Here is a 10,170-nt window from a genome sequence, read left to right on the forward strand (position 1 = left end):
CCCATTACCCATGGTTTCAAGGTTACACATTCAATGACATATCAAACAGTTAATTAGTATCCTGCCTTACTGTGGAAAATCTTTTCTTTTGTAAAAAAAAAATGGTTTAGTAAACATGGAGAAAATGGTCATAGGAGACCTTCATCAGAAAAAAAAAATCTATAATTTTTAGTTTGTCTAATCTAAGTTAAGGCACAGTCTGTAAGGTAAAACATTTAGAAAATTTGAAAACAGAAGTTAAATAAAATGTGAGAAAGTAAAAGACACGCTTTTTAATCATGAATACAAGGTTAGAGTAACAATATCAATACATTTTTTATCAGCACATGTGAAAGCTGCCTTTCTTTAGCTTTAGTTTTGAACACAGTTTTACATATAATCTTAGTTCTAATAAAACTGAATTCAATGTAAAACATTACATGATATCTGTAGCCTTTGTTATAACTAAACTTTGTACTATTACAGAAAACATGAACGTTTCAATTATGTTCTCTGTAACAGATGTGACATATATGCATCAAGTGAAACTATCCATCCTTTACCTACTTATTCAGTTTCAGAGTTACTTAAAGGCATAAAAGTCAACTTTGAACATGGCGAGGAACTGTTGGAGAGCCTGTCTGTGCTAAAAGTTAGCAATGTATTGTTATAGAGCGTTGGTGACAGACTACAGGGTGGGGATATCTGTTCCTCAGCATCCTGGTCATATAATGTATGTAAAGGGAATTGCTCTTGATAGCATGTGTGACTTGGCGGCTGGCTGAAGACTTCAGGTGTGTGGTGAATGTATGCCTGGCTCAGAGCTAAGCTAAGTATCTCTGTCTTTTCCTTGTAGAAGCGTAGCTCTAGGCCTCGGCGCCGAGCCAGGACCAGCTCCCTCTGCGCTACCTGCAGCTCTGCACCGAGGAGCCCTGCTGACCTCTGCTCCCGTCCAAGCCAATCTAATGCCATGTTGCTGCGCATGTACTCATCAAGTCCTCGCTTAGAGTAATAAGCGATCACACTCTGCAATGGAGGAAAGAAAAGAGGCTATCATCATTGTGCTTTGGCAGAAATGCTGGTGCTGTATCAAAGTCTAGCATTACTGGGAATGAGATATATAGTTAGCAAGATGTGTACCTGTCGGGAGCATTGCCTTTCCCTCAGGGCCTTTAGTGTCCCATTCCAGTGCAACAACTGGAAAACTGTCATCATTTCCTATAGACAGATGAAGACAAGAGGGACTTGAAAAGCAAACATTCAGATCAGCGTCCGTCAGTTTGACAAAGAAAATATTTAAAAATGTCTAAGCCATGCCCAAAGTGGGGGTGATTGGATTGACAGAATGTCACAAATTTAAGGTTGAGTCCAACCTGATTTCTAAAACCCCGCCTGGCTAAGCAGCTGCCATGTGTTATGAGCAAGTGACATTAGTGTTAAACTGTTTGAGTCTGTACATTAACTGGAATTGATCTAATGAGACACAGATGGAAAACATTAAAAATCAGTTGTCTGGTGGTGAAGTTCACTTTGGTTTTGCTGGCCTGTTTATTCTGCTTCCTGCGTTATATGTCTATGACTCTTCCTGTAATAACGTGACACTGACTGCATGCATGAAACACATGAAGGTGTACAGCTCATAGTGATAGAATTGCTCTTTTTTATGTGGTTAAATTTCAGTGCATGCATGTTGTATAATATGTTTAGAACTTTGGGGCTTTTCAGCTAATTGAATTGTACTATAGCAGGAATGATAATGAACCCATTTCCTTTAACTAATAACCCCTCGTCTGCAGACGTGTTTATTTACACAAAGGCAGAAATATTAGGTGTTTCATACCACTGCTTCCTGCTAAGGTCTAAGAGAGTAGTTAGAAAATACAGGTGAAAACAAACAAAGAATGTAATGATTCCAGAGAAAGGCAGAATTACCACCCACTGTTTGGCTTAAAAATAACATATCAATCTAAATTATACCTCTTACACTTTGGATCTATTTATATATAAAATGTGTAAAATCTCTAGGTGCAAAGTAATGTTTCAGAAAGCCTGAATCCTTTAAACTAAATAAATAATTTTATACATTATCCACATGACACCCTGTGATTTATGAGCCCAGCTCAAGTAAAATATAACTTTGCACAATAGCTTTCTGTTTTACCTGGAACTCCAGCATGGTCTTTCCCATGTAGGAATGGAGCAGCAAACTGTAGGTTCCTATACTGGTGCTGGAATCACATGCTTCGTCTACAGTGACCTTTAAAGACGACAGCACAGGTCCATATTCCTGTTGAAACTGATAATAATAAAGTGTGTTTGCACTGGCGTACACTTACAGCACTCTCTCTGGCTGCCTGATGCAAACTGTGTGCAATGAACTCGGGGCTGATACGTCTACAAGGCAGCTCGTTTGCAAGTGAGTTCATTAGAGCCACGCGAGCAGCATCTCTGCGAGCCTCTGCTTGTGTGTCACACACCTGAGGACGAGGAGAAACAAACAGAAGGGGTGAAAATGTGAAAATGAGAGCACAAAGTAAACAAGATGGGAAGCTTAGTCATTTTTAGAAGAAAATTAAGGGTCACTGAATATGGGTGAACCACTTATTTTTTTTTATGATTTCACACTTCACTGCAGAGAGGCATTCAAAGATAATCAATCACATGACCTTTTCTGAGCTGGGGCTGTTATCTGGGTCACAGCAAGCCCATTGAGAAGCATCAAAGGATTTAAAGTGAACAACATTGCAGAACAACTTTAAAGGTGCTTGTAACTGAGTTCCTACTGAATAGTTTTTAAGTATGACTTTTAAACATCTGACTGAATGTGAATGCAAGTTAATGTAATGAAACTTAGCATGAATCCATATGACTTTAGTAAAATAAAACTGTAAGAAATATTTCAGCATTTCCATAATCCTTATCAAGCTACACAGACTCTTCTCATGGAGTTTTTACTTAGTGCTATATCCTGGAAGCATCTTACCCAGTTTTATGAAACAGAGTAATAAAATAGGGCCCATTTAAGCCTTTCACTCCTGAACTTGAGGTAAAAGTGGAAACTGCTTGCTTGAATTTGTCAGACAAAAGTAACACTCAGCTTTTTGGTCTTGAGGGACAATAGACGTGAAAAAACAATTACCATAACTAACACCATCTCCATCTTTAATATGAGCACAGTGGTGGTATGTTGTCATGTTTGTAATCAGTACAGCCTTGATAAATGGTTGGAACTGAGACAGTGTTTTACACACACACACACACACTGATGACAAATTGCAGATAACAGATTGGGTCACATATTGACCATTCAGGATCAAAACAACCATAAACCTGCTGCAAATGCTCATGTGGTTTAGAGGGAAACATTTCAGTGTCTTGAAATGGCCAAAAAGAAACCAAGACCTTCATGTAAATAAGAATCTGAGTATGACTTTGTGTAGAGGAGCAGAATCCATCCAGGTTAAAGGAGCTGGAGCACTTCTACCTAGACAAGACTGGCCAAAACTCCCAGATGTGCAGAGACATAGGCCACCCATGAGGCTTGCAGCTGTAATTAAACAAGCTCAACCAAATATTGACTTTGAGGGAGTGAATAGTTTGTCTGATTTCCTCTTTCTTTCACAATTAAAAATGTTTTGCAGCTTCAAAGTGGTAGGTATATTGTATTGATCAAAAATAAGCTTATAAAAGGGCACCATGATTGTATGTTTTTTTTTTTTTGCATTTGTATTTTGAATTATGTGGTTGGTTAAAGATTCTAATTAAACACAATTTTTTTTAATTAATTAAAATTTTTATTTAAGTTATTTAAGATTATGCACTTTCAAAGACACCAACAGCTTTGATTAGCACTGAACATTTAATTGCAGATTTGGAAAACTATAGAAGTATAATTCAAGTAGAAGATTAAACATTTATTCTGAATTAGTAACTATGCTAGTTATCAATAGTAGGTATACCTTTTATTATATTAACAGCAGATATTATGTTTTCTGCAACATCATCAGATTGGGAACATTCTGTATAAAATGATGAAAAAACAGATGTTTACTTTGTGTGCGCTTATTAGATGTCAGTGATAGGCAGCGGTGATGACAAACACACCTTATAGTTACCAAAGCAGCTTCCTCCAGGAAGGGTGACATAGCAGACGTATGGAGGACCAGTGGAAGGTGCAGATTCGTACAACACCAGGCTCTCTGTCTGTCCAGCTGTCTTCCCATCAAAACCATCTGATTCACAGTAGGAATCGTGTATCTGACCTTTCTGCTTCTGTTCCCAGAAGTTATGGAGAATGACCACCACATTCACTGCACACAGATGGATGCCACAATGTTATAGACATCTATTAAAAATAGCTGAATTTTGAGATGTAAAGATCATTCATTTTAAATCATAAAATATTTAAGTAGCTGTGTGTGATGATTGGTAATGTTTAACTCAAAAAATAGGTGCAATATTGCAATGTGACTGCAAGCTGGTCATCTACGTACCACAGAACAGCTTTCAGATGTTCTTAAAGTATTAGAAGCTGAAGGAAAACACACTATAACTTGCTCAGGTCAACAGTTTTTAACACTGAAAGATAATTCTGACTCTTAAAGTGGCATCAGTGTTTCCAGAGCCCCTCCCTCTGGCAGCAGAACTAACTTAACCAACACTTCTGGAGGGCTGTGTAGGGCTCCAAGTACAAGAAAAATATAACTGTTTGACTGAATCAGTCATGCATCAGAGCCACGTTTGTGGTAAACAGAATTCCAAGTTGAACTGTAACACTTTCACTGTTCCTAAAAACAAAAATGTGTCAATTTTCTGATAAAACTAATCTGTAAATTTCTTTAAAATTTACTCACAGTCTTTGGGGTTGGTGTCAGTCTCAGTCTGTGATAAGTATGACATGACACTCTCCTCCACTTCCACATACGTCATCTTCATCCAGCATTAATTCACCTGCTTAAATGTTCCACCAATAAAATGACCTAAAATTCTACAGCCACCACCTTCAACCTCAGCTCAGGATAGGAACACTGTAAGAAAATCTCAAATCTCAAGGCACCTCCAACACCCCCAAACCTCTTCGTTCCAGTCCTGATTCTCTCTCATATTAACATCACAGCAGGGTTTCTCTTTTGAAACGGACCACCTTTGTCACTCTCTCTGCCAATTACATCGGAGGGCCCCTCATTCCTTGTGCACATGCTCACACAGAGGTGCAGAGTTGGAATGCTGGGTCCCTCCCCTCTGGCTGTCCAGCTGGCTAATCCCCAAACAGAGCCGGACAGTTTAAAACCTGTACAAAGGGCCAAGTAAAGCAAAGTACACAAACAAAAAGAAAGCACAGATCCATCTGATGCTTAAAAAAACCCAAAACAAAATAAAATGTTATTATCTGGCATCATAGAAATGGCTTTGTATTATGTGGTGTCTGGGACATGTGGGGGATGGGGCATTTTTTTACTTCACACTAAAATTTGAACCTACTAAGCTCTGGGACTGAGTCCGTTCACTCTCTTCAATATGAATGGCCATTGTTCAAGTCTGAATTCAGCCCCTTTCTTAAAGCCTCTTACACATAAATTAGCCAAATTCTGAGAAAAAAGTGGTTTCCTGGCTACCAACTTCTCTCTTCTTTTACTGTGGTTCACTTCATATTTATATGTAGCAGGTGCATTTCTTACAACTTCATAGATGTGTGTTACCAGTGATTACTGGTTAGTTATGTGAGTATCTTCAGCTGTAAACAAAAAAACACATAATAACTTAATAGCAGGTTAATCTACATATTCCTGTGTATTGTATCAATGTTGAAATAATGTGTTTGCCACACTTTATCAGCCTAGAATGAGTTCAACTTTATATGCAAAGCTCATCAGTATAAATATCAAGTAAAGTCATGATGTAAAATGTTGTCATAACTGTTTACTGTGTTATTTGGAAAAGAGAACAAACACACCTCAGCAGTCACATATAGCATAATAGTCAGTCATACCACTTTATATAATAGGTGGTCAATATTTCCATTAGACTCTCTGTAAAGCAGCATGAAACACACTGTTGATTGTATGGAAAAATGTCTATTCCTCACGTTTTTCCAAGAGGATATGCTCATAGAGAAATCAAATCAGAAATACAAATTATTTGCCTTTGATTCTCCTATGAAAGTACAAAACAGCTGAGTTATGGCACTGAGAACCTCTTGCTATTTTTACAACAAAGAAGAAGAGGAGCCACAAAAGATGAATATTAACCAGTTAAAACATATGCTGAAATGCAATTCATGTCCATGATGGCAGTCTTATTTATCCCCAGAAATAGGCACTCTCCATGCTGGACTTGATATTATTATGATTTTCCCTCCTAGATTTGGTCTCCAAGTTGGCCTCTCCTTTCTGCAGACGTCGCCTCTGTGCTGCCTTCTGTTGTTTAGTGAGTTGCCTCCGCACTTTCTGACGGACAATCTCCTGCAACACACACAACAACAGCAGGTTACTACACATGGATGTATTCACTGCGTGTTTGCCAGCTATCCACAAAATTATGTGAGCTTGTTGTCTGTTAAATCCCATTCATCCCTGCAGTACGAAGAAGAAGAAGCTCCTTAGCAACACCAACAGGACATTCCAATTTTTGTTCAAATTTATTTACTGTCATTTTTAAGGTAAAAACTAAGGACTTGGTCAACACACCATAAAATGTTTCCTGCTCATTTTAAAACACATTCAGAGAGCTGTGAGTGTATACTTACTTGTGGTATGGTAGAGCAGCTCCCCACACTGCCCATAGTGGCTTCACTGTCTGTTCTCCTCCTCCTATGTTCTGCAATGTGTTGAAGACTGTCAGAGTCTCTGAAGAAGAAAAACATGAAGCTAATTTTTGTGTACAAATCCCAAAATTTGATCAAACGCACAACATATATAGATTTGATGGCTGATTTTTTTAAGTTGCCACACAGTTCTGTTAACAAGCTTAATGTAACTTTCTGGTTCTATCCCACAGCCCTACCAGGTGGATTATTTTAACAAAGTCTTCAAACCAGAACTTATTTCTCTGCGTTTACCTGAAAGGTTTGAACTCCTTGTTGGAGGCAGAGAGGTCTGTCAGCTCTGGACACTCATCATCTGCTTCCTTCAGCGCTTCCTCTAACACCTCTTCATTGCCTCTAGTTGTGGATTCTGCCTCAGCCTTTTCCTCCTCCTGATCTTGTGTGTTTGCAGGTGTTTCACTGATTTTCAACCCCTCCAGTTCCAGCATTGCGTGTTTATATTCCTCTATATCCACACTATCAACCTCTCTTTCTGCCCCCTCATCTGTTGCCTTTACTTCTTCCTCATCCTCTTCTTCATCATCATCTTCCTCCTCAGGTCCTGCTGGATGTAGTAATTCACTATCTCTCTCCAGATCTTTGGTGAACCCACTGGCTGAGACTTCAACATCTAACGTACAAGACCGCCTGTAAAATTATAATAGGATAAGAGCGTTTTAAGATTTATTCACAATACAGAATTTAATTTATTTTCACAAAACAAAGTAAAGTGTATACGTTCAGCACAGTATTACAGTATATATGAGTGCATTTGTTGTAAGAAGTTACCTGATGTCATTGAAGGTTGGAAAGAGCTCACTTTCATAGTTAAATCGCTTTGCAAAGAAATCTTTGACACATTTGACATCACGGTCAAAATACCTGCATATAGAGGATACAGAGGTGAAGAAATCAAACATCTTTCAGTAATTACATTATTTCAACTGTGAAAATTTAATCTGTATGGAAAACAAACCCACCATTCAGCGTTGGGGTGTGATGTAGACACCATTTGAGGGAAGTCAATCATAGTTATGTGGTCCTGGTCATCCAGCATCATGTTGAACTCATTGAAGTCTCCATGAATCAGACCATGATTGGCCAGTTTGACTATGAGCTCCATTGCCTCACTATACAGAGCTGATGGGTCCTGCAACTCATGCACCTGACACCTGCAAGTCAAAGTACAAAAATGTGAAGAAAGCACATTAAGCTGCACTATTATTACTATTTTATGTAAAGCATTAAAGAAGAGTGGTCTGTTTACATACAGAGGATATCCGTTGATGAGCTCCATCACTACAGCATGTCTGTTGTAATCAACAGGTTTGGGAACAGGAAAGCCTCGATCATACAGAGCCTGGGAAGAGGAATGAAATGATTCAAAATAAACACCACTACGAAATGACTGGTTCTGTTGTGGTGGCATTTTTTTCCCCTGTTATACACAACTTACACATTTCTTCCAATTTAGCCCCCTTACCTTCATATAGGCAAACTCCTTCATGGCAGAGAGGCGTGAAAGGTAGAGCCAGGACATGTTCCTCCTGTGTTTGTGGTAATCTCTCTTGTTCTTTAGGTTCCTAAAGGAGGTACGACCCAACCTATGCAGCTTCAATGCATACTGTTCCCCATTCGGGCTTGCCACAATATATATGTCTATACAAATTGTACAAAAATAATAGCAAATAGTAATGTTATTCAGGGGAAGGTTATGCAAAAGATTATGTTGTGTTTCATTTAACTTATCTACAAGAGATTATTTTCAAGTTCTTTAGTATAATTTTGCAATTATAAATGAGAAAGAAAGAAAAAATTGTAGCCACAAATTCCACGTTAACCAAATGATTGTTAAGTTTATTCACCTGACAACTTAGCAACTTAAACACATTTAATTTCTTTTATTTGAGCAAATATTTAACATTTTTAGCATGGGAACAAAGCCAAAGATAAACATATATGTTAGGAAATAAAATAGGACAAAAAGATGTGTATAATGTCATTCATTTTAACTAATCACGAAATAAAAAAAGAGAGACTTTGCAGGAAGTAAACATTTAATTGACATTTATTTTCTTACCTGACTCTTTGCCCACACCCATCTGGTTGCCAACTGACAATATCACTTCTCTAGAGCACAGGGTCTTTAGAGCCAAGTAGTCATATCCTCCATAGTTCAACTTGTAGCCCTGCACAGCTAAAAATGAACATATACAGAACGTGAGATAAATGATCATCTGCAGTACAACATGTGAGACAAAGCTAGTATGTTGATGTGTTTTCTTACTCTTGGTGCGTTCATAGACCACAAGTTTGTGTTTGACAAGTTCTCTGAGGATCTTGTTGCAGCCGCCGTGTTTGAGGCTTGCTATGGATGACAGAAGACTTACTGGAACAATTTCATGGTTCTTCATCCCCATCTCAACCTATGAGGGAAACAGTATGGCAATTTATGCATGTGCTATAGTCATGATTACAGCAACCTTTACTGCTTAACAGAGCAGCAGCGGTAGAAATACGGTTTGACTTGTCATTCAAATAAAGAGAAACAACACAGCAAAGATGCTATAGGTTGCCATTAATGACTGTTAGTTCTGGCGATGTCATGTGATTTGTCTTAGTTGATCTAATAACACAGTCGATGAATGTCATCATAAACATACACGATAGGCAGACAATTTACAAGTTACATCTAATTATTCTCAAGTTGCGTATGTTTATTGAATAAAATCAATACGTCAAGTTGATAGTGTGCTGCTGATAAAACTGGCTTATAGTAACATTTAAAATTCACTGGGTTCGATAGCGATTATTACATACTGTAGTTAGCCTAGCATAGGCTAACTCTGTTGGGCGAAGTTCGATTAGTTAGCTTGCTACTTACAGCAGTGAGGACTCGGAAGTCATCTCGAGATAAATATCTTAATATCACGACATTCAGCTTCCCCATATTTTAATCGATTTAAAATTAGCCGATGTGAAAAGGGTGTCGGTTACTAATAACTTTAAGAGCTACCCGGTAAGAAACCAAAATTTTAGTAAACACATGTGCAAGGCGGATTTTCAGGGAACGGAAGATACGTCACTTCCTTTTTATTTATTATAGGATATTAAATATAATACTAACAAGAGGGTTGCCATGATCTGCATAACAAAGAAAGATAAATGTAAAAAAATATACTGATTTTAAGTTGTCTGACAATAATCTGACCATCTATAATAAAGTTAAGTACCTTGGACATTTTATTACAGATTAAATGACATATGATGACATCTATCGGCAGTGCTGCATGTTGTATGCGCAAGCAAACGTAAGTGAAGGTGTCTTTGTTTAGGAAACATGAACGTAGAAAATACTCCACTTTATACTGCACACTTGTGATCAAACT

The 10,170-nt window shown here is 37.9% G+C and overlaps 2 protein-coding genes across 2 annotated transcripts; both read right to left on the minus strand.

The window, feature by feature from the left end:
- Positions 1-257: 257 nt before the first annotated feature.
- On the minus strand, positions 258-5,216 carry lix1 (limb and CNS expressed 1). The gene is made up of 6 exons (XM_042000287.1): positions 4,833-5,216; positions 4,084-4,289; positions 2,316-2,456; positions 2,141-2,236; positions 1,120-1,197; positions 258-1,005 (listed from the first exon to the last, which is right to left on the minus strand). The coding sequence occupies exons 1-6, from the start codon at positions 4,912-4,914 to the stop codon at positions 547-549; spliced, it is 1,062 nt and encodes a 353-aa protein (XP_041856221.1). The 5' UTR covers positions 4,915-5,216; the 3' UTR covers positions 258-546.
- A 667-nt stretch (positions 5,217-5,883) lies between these two features.
- riok2 (RIO kinase 2 (yeast)) lies at positions 5,884-9,841 on the minus strand. Its single transcript, XM_042000286.1, has 10 exons — positions 9,666-9,841; positions 9,069-9,207; positions 8,862-8,978; positions 8,265-8,440; positions 8,053-8,141; positions 7,762-7,953; positions 7,571-7,663; positions 7,037-7,429; positions 6,725-6,824; positions 5,884-6,440 (listed from the first exon to the last, which is right to left on the minus strand). The coding sequence occupies exons 1-10, from the start codon at positions 9,729-9,731 to the stop codon at positions 6,279-6,281; spliced, it is 1,527 nt and encodes a 508-aa protein (XP_041856220.1). The 5' UTR covers positions 9,732-9,841; the 3' UTR covers positions 5,884-6,278.
- Positions 9,842-10,170: the final 329 nt, after the last annotated feature.

The sequence above is a fragment of the Melanotaenia boesemani genome, chromosome 11 (genome assembly GCF_017639745.1).
Source record: "Melanotaenia boesemani isolate fMelBoe1 chromosome 11, fMelBoe1.pri, whole genome shotgun sequence".
In the NCBI taxonomy this organism is placed as follows: Eukaryota; Metazoa; Chordata; class Actinopteri; order Atheriniformes; family Melanotaeniidae; genus Melanotaenia; species Melanotaenia boesemani.